Here is a 12,961-nt window from a genome sequence, read left to right on the forward strand (position 1 = left end):
CAATTCACTAGGGCTGCTAGCTAATAACAATATATTAAGAGAGCTCTCATGTGAATTTAAACATTCTACGAACAAAAACGACAAATGACATTGTCAAAGACATGAATCCAACGATAGACAAAAATAAAGATGATCCATCTGCAACGGTAGAAGACGCGAGTGAATTTAATGTAATAATAATAATGCATGATAATTCAATGGCCGTCCATTACAAACAATAAGCTGTAAATATGGCTGAGACTGTACCTCTACCTACTACACTCGATGCTATAGTTATACATATTCATAGTTCAAAGAAGCCAGCCGTGTGTCAAGGAAATACTAAAACTAGCTTGTTGTTAAGTTGTTAGATAATCTATAGATAGAGAAGACAACGTCACGCCTTTTATCCCTCAAGGGGTAGGCAGGGGTGCACATTATGGCACGTAATTCCGCTATACAATGTGAACCAACTTTTCACCATTTGTGTTATAAGTACCATATAATAGGGGGTGAGCCTATGCCATACACTGGGCACGATTCCAGACTTCGTGCAACCACTGAGATATTTTTGAAGACCCGGTTTTAGTTTGCCCGACACGGGAATCCAACTTGAGACCTCTATTACTTGAGACAGTCTATTATAATGTATAGGTAGACTGGACAAAACGAATAAACTGGCTGCTAAGATTTTTGATTTGGTGGTCAGGTGAGCAAGGGCAATTGAATGTCCTCCTAAAGAGGAGGCTACATACTAACATTCAGTAACTTACTTTCAAAGCCAAATAGGTAAAAAGGGAAAATATTCGCTCCCTTTTCGAAGGAAGAAGTTTATAGAAATATAGTCTTTACAACATTAAACTCAACCTAAACTAACCAAACAAATCATCGATGCAAAGAAAATCAACATTGCAATATGGGTTAGGTAGGTATTGGCAATGTATGAATGAAACATGACTAACGCTCTAACGAGAAACTAGAAAATCATCTTGTAGGAATTTAATCAGTCAATACATAACTAAGAGTTACCTTATAACTAACTTACAACTATAATAGTTAATAATAAAGGCAAGTGCATGCGCAACGCAATCACGAGATCTCTTATTTTCACATTCAATGACTTCTCCTGCATTGGGTGAGACGAGAGGGAATTTCAGACTAACTATAAATTACGCCGTTCCTACTCCTGTTTTAAGCCGGAGTCCCGGTAAACCTGCTAGATCGTCTATAGCTCCGGAATAGGCATCAGCCCTACTGAGCCCGATCTGTGGTGGTCTGGGTCTTTGAGGCGCAGTCAGAACGCGATGACTTTGAGAACCTAAAACTTCACCAATGTTTCTCTTATAGACATCATAAATGATAAATGATAAATGATAATTAATTCAAAATCATTCAAAATTCAAACTATCATATACTTAAAACAACATTATCTTAAAGAAGCAAGCTGGCTTTGTTAATCAGAGGCCTATTCAATATGCAACAGGCAGGCTAGCAACGGGGGATTGTCCGTGAACTCACACGCAGTATCGCTGAGAGGAAAACGTTTATGCTAGGTACTTGTAATCATTCGTCATTAACGGTTAGATCCTGATAAATGGTTAATAAGATGAGGTAAGTCAAGTTAAGGGGAACGGGATAAATTAGTCCTTTTTTTGAGGTGAGAAATTCATCCAATGGCTCGTACTCAGAGACATTGGATGATTACTTAAAGTATTCCTTAGTAACAATTTTGTACCCAAAACAATTGTTAAGGATTGGATTAAGTAATCATTAACTGGCTGCCGCGCTTTGTATGATCTACAAATTGTTGTTCCGCGTCTGGGTGTAATGTATTGTGAACTTGTATACAGGGTGACTTTGAATTCGACGTATTCCTCTCGGGAGGTGATAATACAACTAATTTCCTACAAAATTAGCCCTCAGGTCCTTGGGCGGAAAGTGGCTAGTTTCTGAGATATTCAACATTTTTGGTTTTGGTAAAAAAATCCCGAATTGATTACAAAAACATCAATAAATAAAAAAATACTGGTTGGATTTTAGTAGTTTTAGTTTTAATCAGTTGCCAATACATCAGTTATCATTTGTAAATACTAATAATGGCACAAATATCATTCGTTTTAAAATAGCAAGTAATTTCCTATCAAATTTTGTTTTGTGTCACTAATTTGGTCGATAGAAAACTAGATTTATTTAAAAAAAAATATATGACACTAAGCGTACAAACTATTAGAAAAACTTCCTTGGTTTGTTAGCTACCCAGAAACATAAAATTATTGACAACATTCTCAAAAATAAATGAATTAATTGATGATAAGTAGAGTGTAAAGAGAAAAGGGCAATTTCAAAAACATCTTTATTTGCAAACATTTGTTCAAAGTAACCTTCCCTACGACGAATACATGCCCGAACACGCTTCCTTATCTCTATGACGGTCACTCTTGGACTGAATATGCGTCTAATTTCGTCATTATCTTCAAATACGTTTTGGAGAAGAATTTTGATACATGGCCTATTCCGTCTGTATAAACAAGGTACTTTATGTAAAAATCAACCGGCGTTAGGTTCTGGTCATTGTGCATGCCATGTAGTCATGTAGAGGGACCGCCCTGTCAATATAACACGTGGGAACCGAGACATCCTACCATCGCCATCCTACTATCGACCAAATTAGTGACACAAAACAAAATTTGATAGGAAATTACTTGCTATTTTAAAACGAATGATATTTGTGCCATTATTAGTATTTACAAATGATAACTGATGTATTGGCAACTGATTAAAACTAAAACTACTAAAATCCAACCAGTATTTTTTTATTTATTGATGTTTTTGTAATCAATTCGGGATTTTTTTACCAAAACCAAAAATGTTGAATATCTCAGAAACTAGCCACTTTCCGCCCAAGGACCTGAGGGCTAATTTTGTAGGAAATTAGTTGTATTATCACCTCCCGAGAGGAATACGTCGAATTCAAAGTCACCCTGTATATGTAAATGACGCGACACACGCACACTCACAGCCAAAAATTGTAATGAGGGTCTGGAAAGTCTATTTAAAAAATAAAAGAGAAAAGTAAAGAAAGAGAGAGACTCTGACGGGGGTAATAGTTTGACATGACACATTTAATTATGTATTAATCTTGCGATTATCCATTGTAGGGTATAGGGTACGCTAACGACGGAAAAATCATTAAATTATTTCCTTACAAATAGTTTGTTTCTAGACATTGATCTGAATGCAATTAAAAAGAGACTATGATGTTTAACAAAAAATACTTTAGCTCTTTTCCAAAACCACACACAGACCATTTTAATAAAATTTTCCTCAAAATTGAAACAAAACGAATGTATACTCGCTACAAAGTGGAAGTATAAATAATGGTTAGATATATTTGAGCAGGTGTACCGAGACAAACGGACCAACACGCGCACTGTGCCACTATTTTTATATTGTTACAATTCTGTTTGGTTATGGTAAACGATCAGATTGTGACGTAAGCAGACTATGGGGAGGTTATGGGTGTTACAGAGGTAGCAACTGCCTGAAGATGTTTTATCTTAAGTCTATTCGTTATTTTGGGAGGAGTTTCTGTAATAGAGCAGTTTCTAAGTTTAGCACTTACATCCAGACATACATAAACATTACACATGTATTATGAAGCGAAAGAAGTAAGTAAAATTCGTAGGAATTGGTGTTCCATTGTCTCTGCCTACCCCCATGAGAGACAGGCGTAAGATTATGTATGTATAGCATTATTAGTAGAAACGATTATTTCCTTGTTAAATATTGATTGGTTGATTTTATTTTAAATAAGCTTGAAATTAATGATTTGATTCCCGGTTTTTCGGTTTTTCAAAAATTTCTCAGTACCAAGTAGCACGGAGTCTGGAATTGTGCCCAGTATATGGCAATAGGCTCACCCTATTACATGGGACTTATAACACAAATGGTGAAAAGTGGGTGTACCTTGTATATCGGCGTGCCGTAATGTGCACCCCTGCCTGCCCCTTCGTGTATAAAAGGCGTGACGTTGCATTGAAATTAATGAATACAAATCCTAATTAGGTACTTTTTAAGCTCCAATCTTTAAAAAAAAACGCCCCAAATCACAACACACGAATAAACTATTTCTTTTTTTTCTTTAAACACTGAATAGGGCAAAGGCCATTTCCTTTTCCTAACAACCGGGTAGCGAGGTATTCAAATGAAATAAAATGATGTGCACGCGCATTAGAGGGCCGTTAAATACAGGACGGCGGTGTTGTGCAATCATTTGCATAGTTTAGTATCGATCGCGACCTGTTGCACCTATGTGATCCTTGGCCAGTCATTATAAAGCTTTTGTGTGAAGTGTAATCAGCAGGATTGTAGGAAAAACGTGAATATTTTTTTAAATCGGAAATTCCCACCCCATGTCTATGTTTTATTTTAATTGAACCACATTCAGCAATTACAGAACAGTTAAAGCTGTAGAAATAAGAGACATGAGAACGCGAAAACTTCTGTGCCATGGACGCGTTTAAAATATACAAATTCCCCTACACTCAGACCCGGAATAAGTTTCAAAATCATAAAAATGTTTTGGTAAACAAGTTGACATAAAAAAATATTTATCGGTAACACCTTCCACTATACCTACACACATAAAGCATATAAAGAACATAAAAATAGGCATATCATTTTGGGATCACTCTGCGCTTATGAGTCTAGGAGGCAGACACTTTTATTGGAAAAACATCCTGTTAATTCCCATAACTATTAAAAAAAACTGTTATTGTTATTTTTGATGATCAATTTAAAATATTTATTTTTACAGCATTAGATCCGAAATAAATGCGACACGCAGTTTTAACACGGCGTATAAACGACGGACGTAGTTGACAAGCGTTAATCAGACAATTTACATATTGATTGATTACTACACAGTATCGGCTCATCGACTAACTTTACGTGTATTTTTTAATATCGTTGCCAAGTTATATAAGCGAGTAATTGGGACCTAATTGAAAATAAAATTTATTTTACTATGAGAAAACTCAGTAATGACTAAGTATACGTATAAGACATAAAATGGCTTGACAAATTCGGTTAATTTCTTGTTTTTTTTTTATTTTTCTTAAATCATTAAATAATTTATGAAAAAAAAGAACGATCCCCAAAAATATTTGAAACCAAGGGCTTCATATTGGATATTAATGGTACTAGTGCTACCATGCGTCAAGTCCAAAGTTCAATTGCTAGATGGATAGTATTATCGATTTTGCAAACACCGCTCAGAATCTAGACTAAAGAAGTGATATTGCGTACTTATAACTGTTGTACTATTGATTTAAATCCTTAGGTACTCCTAAGGATTAGGAGGATCGAATAGTAAAAACTATAATTGGCGAAACAACAACCAGCCCAAATCATTACCTACAACTTTGATATCTAAAAACTATCTAACCATTCAAAGATCATATAAAACACTTATCCCGAACAAAATGTCTATAAAAAAACCAGTTAGCAACCAAAATAATTAATAAAAAAAAGTAAGGACATACCTCAAACACCCGTCATCACCCGTTAATATGACAAAACAAAGCTGCAATGAGCTTATCTATGCTTTTATATAGCACCTTATCAACCCCTTTCAATATACCGATCAATACTTTTATCTGTTGCCTCGTGTGGCGGGTTAGTTTTGTTAATATCATGTATGCTTTATGTTTTATCCGCAAAGGGGATAAGCAGAAATTAAGGTTTTATCTGTAGGGTAGTAACCGCTATTCAGCACAGTTTGTTTAAATATTGGGGGGTTCGGTTAGTTGGAACGAGTTTGATAGTTAAGCTTTTAGATATGTAAGTGCAATCAGAATTGTTAAGGCAAGTCCTTCTCTAACGGAGGTCTACGTGATGGTTAACGTGTTAAAATATTAAGGTGTTGAGCATATTTTCAGTGCCCTTTTTATTTTATTTTTTAATGGGGAAAAATCATCCAGTGGCTTCTCCCGCCTTGGGCAAGGCGAGAGGGAATGTTAGATTCTTACTGACTAAAAGGCCGTTCCTACTCCCGATTTTTGAGTCGGAGCCGCGGTTATACGCTAGCCAGTCCGTAGCTCCATGTATATTTTTAATGTCTAGAACAGACACTGGTTTTATCAGATAGCATGTCACCTCTTGTCATATACAGAGGAAGGTAAAATAAATGGAAAACCAAATTGAACGGTTTTCTTATATCACTTTACATTTAGCATAGCTAGATAATACCTATACTATACGTAGTACGGCTTTCACAAAAATAATTCAAAGTAAAATAAGTTCAATCACTTAACATTTCCTGCAGTGAACCTTCGGCCCGATACATATCGACAAAACCTAACTAGAACCTATAATGTATTGACAAAATTAACATTCTTTTGTGATCATAAATATTTAGTGTTTCCTGTGACCCTGTTTTTTTACTAACTAATTATAATGATTGTTTTCTATTGTTCACTGCCTCCGGGACTATTCAAGTTATGGGACATTTTAAAACATTATTTAAATTAGTTTTCAATCAATCAGAAACACAAAATGTTTCGTCAAAACTGTAATTAAGCCAGCAACGCGCCTGTGACTGCTCTGGTGTTGCGGGTGTCTATAGGCGGCGCTGATCGCTTACCATCAGGTAACGCGTCCACTCGTTTGCTTCCTATTCCATAAAAAAAGAAGAATATCGGCCGTATTGTTTAGGTTATTTTTCTTCTATTTCATTAAATAATACATAAAATTTATGTAACAAACATTGTTTAAAGTTTAGTTTTCTAGTTACATATATGTACTTGTATAGGTATTGTCAGTTCTTTAACCCTACGTTCAGACGTCACAGTAGATCCACTTACAAATGTAATGCTATTCTATTTATTACTAACAATCCACAAGTGCATTGCCAGCCTTTTAAAAAGGAATAAGCTCTTTTATTTAAGGTTTGAAGGTCTTCTTTTAACTTTTATAATTATAGGTATACAGTTCTTGCAGCTTTTTTTTAGTTTTTCCTTTTGTATAACATTAACTTTTATAATAGAAGTACAGACTACATTGCTAAATACCAACAAACTTAACATCTATTCCGATTTTGGAAAGCGATACAAAAACAGACTTGTTAGTTGATTGTAAGAAATAAATAGAATAGCATTACTATTGTACAGCCGAAATAATTGTAATTTTGTACTATTTTATAGTAGCTTATTATTCTTGACGTTATGGCCCTACTACTACATATTATAGTTTGTCACATAACGTCCGCAGAATTTGACAAAACCAATAGTAAAAAGGCGATTGATTGGACTTACCTCAGACTGCAAGGAAGCTTGGAGCTCATCAACTAGCTTCTTCAACGATGCAATCTGAAACAACAACATCCAAATTAGTATAATTACATATATTTATTTATAAGTAGCTGGCAAATGAGCGGACGCGTCACCTGATAGAAAGCGATCACCGCCGCCTATGGACACCCGTAAACTCCAGAGGAGTCACAGGTGCGTTGCCGGCCTTTACAAAAAGGAATACTTTTTTCTTGAAGATTTGTAGGTCTTTTTTAACTTTAACTTTATAATTATACGTATAACTTACCTCAGACTGCAAGGAAGCTTGGAGCTCATCAACTAGCTTCTTTAACGATGCAATCTGACAACAAACAAACTACTGAGACAATTTTCGAAAATCCGAAAAAAGCCCAGCATATTTACTTACTACCCGACCCGCAAAATCGAACCCGTCAAACCCCTTGTCCGGCAGTCGCAGTTTAAACCTTCCCTGAATTTCTACAACTAATTCAAGACCAAAATTAGCCAAAAATTCGGTTCAGGCGATCTCAAGTTTTAGCGAGACTAACAAACAGCAATTTATTTTTATATGTAGAGATTTTTAAATACTACCTTCTTACAAAACAAATAAAATATTATTTAATAATAGAAAAATTGGAACCGACAGCCGCTGAGTTATTTTGTAACTTTAAAGCGGTAAAAGTAAACTGTAAAAGTTATAGAATAGCCTAGGAGGTAATGGGGGTATGGTCCAATATAATTCTTATTATTGTAGCACTAAAAAAAGCAGAGGTTTTGATTAGTTGTGTTATGTAATAGTCGATGAACCAATTGCCGCCCAGCAGAGGCGATTTTTTATTGAAATTATTTGGAAATGCTACTGAACCCAGATTAATAAAGATCTTGGTGCAAAAGTTTTACCAAAGTATAATTAAATGTAACGTCACGCCTTTTATCCCCGAAGGGGTAGGCAGAGGTGCATCTGCACATTACGGCACGTAACGCCACTGTACAATGTACACCCACTTTTCACCATTTATGTTACAAGTCCCATGTAATAGGGGGTGAGCCTATTACCATATAGCGGGCACGATTCCAGACTCCGTGCTACTACTGAGACATTTTCGAAAAACCTAAAAAAAAGCACAGTAATACTTTTGCCCGACCTATTGAGGGGGAGGGGGGGAAATCATCCAATGACTTCTCCCGCCTTGGGTGACGCGGGAGGGAGTGTCAGACTCTTACTGACTAAAAACCACCCCGTTCCTTCTCCTGCTTTGAGCCGGAGCCCCGGTAATCTTTTACGTTGTCCGCAGCTCCGGGGAATCGAACCGGAGACCCCTTGTCTGGCAGTCGCACTTGCGACCACTAGACCAACGAGGCAGTCATATAATTGTATACTAAGTACGTAGACCATTTTTAAAGTGTTACTTTCCCGTGTTGTGTGACAGGAAAAGCGTCACAACGCTTGTTACATACGTACGTTTTACATAAAGACAGTGCGTGCTACGTAAACACCCACTTGCCATGCCAATACATTCCACTCTGACCTATTGGTGGCGCGCATTTAAATCGCTTCCAAATTTGAATTACAAAACGCAGCACAGCCATTGGTGCGTTCGCATATCTCTTTTTTTTTTAAACAACCTCGATGACAAGGTTTTTTCGTATAGGTACTCTGTAACATTTATTTTAGCTGTAAAAAGTTTCGGTTTCTATTTTTCATTGTGTTACGTTCAAGTTTTAAAGATAAATAGTTCATCCAATTAATTTAAAATTTAGTCATGGATCAAAATTAAAATAAATAACAGAATAGGCGAGACGGGTGGTAAGTTGAATGGAAGGTATTTGTATCGACAAATAATGCTTAGGACCGCAATGGACATCGCAAAAGGGTTAACAAAAATGTGAAACATTTTTTGAATACTAGCTTCTACCAGCGACTTTACCTACGTTCCTGTGGAATAAAAATTATCCTATGTGCTATTCCAGACTGTAAGCTATGCCTATTTCAAATTTTATACCGATGTCTAACAAGTTCTTATACAGTAAATAGAAACCCTGAAATTCTCAGCCCCCAAAAGGCAGCGCACTTGTAACGACTCTGATGTTTTGGGTATCCATAGGCAGCGACGATTGCTTACCATCAGGTAATCCGTCTGCTCGTTTACCGGTTTATACCATAAAAAACAAGGAATTCTTTTTTCACTTTGTCCGTATCTAAAACAGCTTTATTTATAATTCAGTAGCTCAATAGTACATGTGCCTTCCTATTTCCTATTTGAATGTTTAGAAGTTCATGCAAAACGCCCTGTCAATCAGTCACTCGTCAAAACTATTGCATATGTATAGACAAATGTCCCAAGATCCCGTTACATCTCATGGACCATCGGTCCACGTGAATCTCTTCAAAAATTCGTTTTCCTGTTCCATATTCTAGTATTCCCTTCCTGGTTTTAAACGATTCCAATTGAATCTTCAATTTCATTGTTTAGAATATTTCTGCTTAGGACATTGAATCGTTTGACGTAAGCACAGTTAAAAAACGTATGGGGAGACAATGACTTTGGAGAGTATTTGAAATGGATTAAAACAAAAAAAAACCGTTTGAGCAACCAAGCAGGATGCCAAAGAAACGTAACTGTTTGAAGAGGAACTTGACGCGTAGCAGCACGACGGCAATGCTGCTCATGAATATGAGCCTCTAGCATGGCTTGAAACTAGTCGAGTTCCTCGTCAAACAGTTATATGAGTAAGCCGATAACATAATAACTAATTTAGTATGTCTCACGAAAATTATAATTAATTTAAAGTAAAGAAATGGCAATATTCACCCATCAATACCACCTTGTTTAAATTAATTATGAAAAATCAAGTTAACAATAAAGCGTCTATCATAAAGAAAAAAACAATATCAATAACTATCAACTAACAGATCAAAAACATAATTAACATAAACTCACAATAAAACTCACTTTTGCATAGCTTTTTGTTTGAAACGACAATTTTTTCCCGAAATAATCAATGAGATGACGGCGATAGGGAAAAAAGATCACCACAGGACTCACCAGGTAGTTGGCAGTGTAACACAAAAACAAGAGTCGTCAGCGAACGTTTTGCAATGGTAATGTTATGGTAAACTGCAGATTATCATAGGAACTGGGACATAGATTATAATCGCAGATTCGGTCATTGACAAATTGGATGCCTTTTTTAGGGTACCGCTACCATAGAGGACTTTTTAAGACGACAGTTTAAAGGTAGTTCTATGTTTTAAGTTTATATTGTAGTTCTATTTCCATAATTTCTTTTACTTTACTCTTGTCGAAGAGGGTGATTTAAGCTCGGGCTTGTAATACCTTCTTTAAAATCAAATATGACAATGTATGCTTGTATGTAATGCTGGTTACCATTCGTTTGTAACTAAGCTAAAAGTATTATTAGAACTTATGACGGGATATTTACCATGTTTATTCACTTTGGTGAGTTTCCGATATTTCGGCACTGTTCCGTCATAAGTTCTAATAATAGTGTTAGTGACCATGTCAGTTTAAAAACTTATAAGCTAAAAGTGTTTCTCCACCAGTGATGTGCTATGCTACGTTGCTGTGGATGCGTTTGGCTTTCACCAATAATTTTCACTGATACAAACAGCTTAGCACTTGTGGAAACGGACCCAACTAAGCTATGTTTTTATATGGAAAGATGCGTGCTACGGATGCGTGCTGTGTGTGTGCTATGGATGCCTTTCCTACTAACGATACATCCCATACTCGAGCTGCGCATCTTCTTCCTCACACTCACACGCCTTAACGGTCACACAATTGCATAGCTTAGCTAACTATTACATCTTCGTAGCATGGCTACTCGAAATGCACCTTAAGAGTCAAGACCGAACGCAATTCTAAGGTATTTCCTAAATTCTTTGATGGAAGCAATCACAAATAATAATTTCGCAATATCGATTAATTAATACTTTGCACTAACTCAATATTACACTAGCGACTAATCGAGTGAAGATTAATTTTACTAACAAAAACGGACCACGGAACCACAGCACCGAACCTAAAACATGCCCTGTACATCCAGACCCACTATAGGGAGGTCTTTGTCCCAAACTAACATTACGAAATTCAAATGAAGGAACAAAACAAATGATTCAGATTGCAAGATACACACTGGACACTGACATATTCGCACTTCGAATCTGTAAAACCAGGGATACATCAATCTATTTTTTTTTTTGACAGATAATCTCCATAATTTTGTGAATGGAAACATTGCATATGTCCCTGGAATTATTGGCTAACTTCCTGTCTACCTGAATGAATGTGAATCGACTAGTTTTGGCATATAATTTCATTGACTTGCTTGTATGATGAATGAATGTGATGGAGGCTATGTATGTAAGATTAGGTCATCTGTAGTTTCTGTCATGTTGGGTTTTTCACAGAATAAAGAGGTGATATTTTGAATTCATACATTCATAACTATGCATTCATAGTAATACCTTTGTGAAACTTTATGGAGAAACAGTAGACGATCATCTATAACAGTATCAATCAGACGAAAACTATGTTGGGATTACTTAAGATCCAAAAAGTTCCACTACCCTTTAAAATTAGAGTTAGAATTTAGCCATGATCGTCCCACTAGAGGAAAAAGGCCTCCCTACCCTCCTTCCACTCCTCTCTTAAAGCTTTTTGCGACCAATCCTTGTCAATAACCTTTAAATACATTAAAGCTTTCGACCGATAACACCGAAACCTGTAAAGGTAAAACAAAGAAACTATCACCGTCCCAAATACCAAATGACATATAGAGTAAAATACATATAGTGAAGTACGAAGAGAATAACTTGTTAAAGCGAACAAGGTAATCCAAGCTAGGCGGGCACAGGTTTCGGCCGAAAGCTGCGCGTTATCACAAGTTATCGCTGGGCAAACATGCGATACCGTATCTACCCTACCAACGGCCACTCGCCGCGTGTACAGCGTGTGGCGCGGCGGGCCATGAACACCGCGGGGTGATCGGACCTGGGTGAAGTATGGCTGATTTATTTCATTCCATATACTTTGGATTAGAGTCGATTTTTTAGTTCAGTTCAGTACCCAATTTGTGTCAAAATGCTGAAGAGAATTGGGATCGGTAAATCGGTTATTAATCTTGACAGCAATACCGAATAGAAATTATTAAATTTAGAGGATTCTTCCCATATGAATGCAACTCTGCTATCGCATTTGATTAAAAATGACGATATGGAAACAGTATGGTCTGGAAATAGTATGTCCTTTAATAATGTCGCTAACCTTCGATTGATATTTCTGGACCAATAGTATGAGTTTACAAAGTGAAGAGAGAACTTTCGGCGCTCTGATTAGGCTCTAATAAACCCAACCAATCACAGCGCCGAAAGAAATTTAAGCAACCTCGTCCTAAAGGTACTGATGACTTCACCAAATCAGGTACGAGTTGTTATTAAAACGCGGATGTTTCTAATCATTGTGAGTCAGTAGTAGGAGGGCTAAAGATCACCCAAGCAGTGGTCTGCAATTACGATAGCCTGGTCAAAACACATTTAGTGGCCTTTACAGCTCCGATTTCTGGCCTAAAAAGGCAACAACTGGATCTGCACCCTAAGTACGAGTATGCTCTACGTTTAAAGTAATCGAAACGGGAGCGCGTTCGGCGCT

At 36.5% G+C, this 12,961-nt stretch overlaps 1 protein-coding gene across 2 annotated transcripts in view; it reads right to left on the bottom strand.

The window, feature by feature from the left end:
* The window catches only part of LOC118276679 (thyroid receptor-interacting protein 11-like), a 64,526-nt gene that overhangs the window by 47,533 nt on the left and 4,032 nt on the right, over positions 1–12,961 (bottom strand). The window contains exon 2 of one of the 2 annotated variants that reach the window (XM_050699917.1): positions 7,293–7,346. In XM_050699917.1, the coding sequence (XP_050555874.1) occupies positions 7,293–7,346 (54 nt within the window). Of the gene's footprint in view, positions 1–7,292; positions 7,347–7,575; positions 7,630–12,961 lie in introns of both variants that reach the window. The other variant, XM_050699915.1, reaches the window with a different exon arrangement.

This window comes from Spodoptera frugiperda, chromosome 17, assembly GCF_023101765.2.
Source record: "Spodoptera frugiperda isolate SF20-4 chromosome 17, AGI-APGP_CSIRO_Sfru_2.0, whole genome shotgun sequence".
In the NCBI taxonomy this organism is placed as follows: Eukaryota; Metazoa; Arthropoda; class Insecta; order Lepidoptera; family Noctuidae; genus Spodoptera; species Spodoptera frugiperda.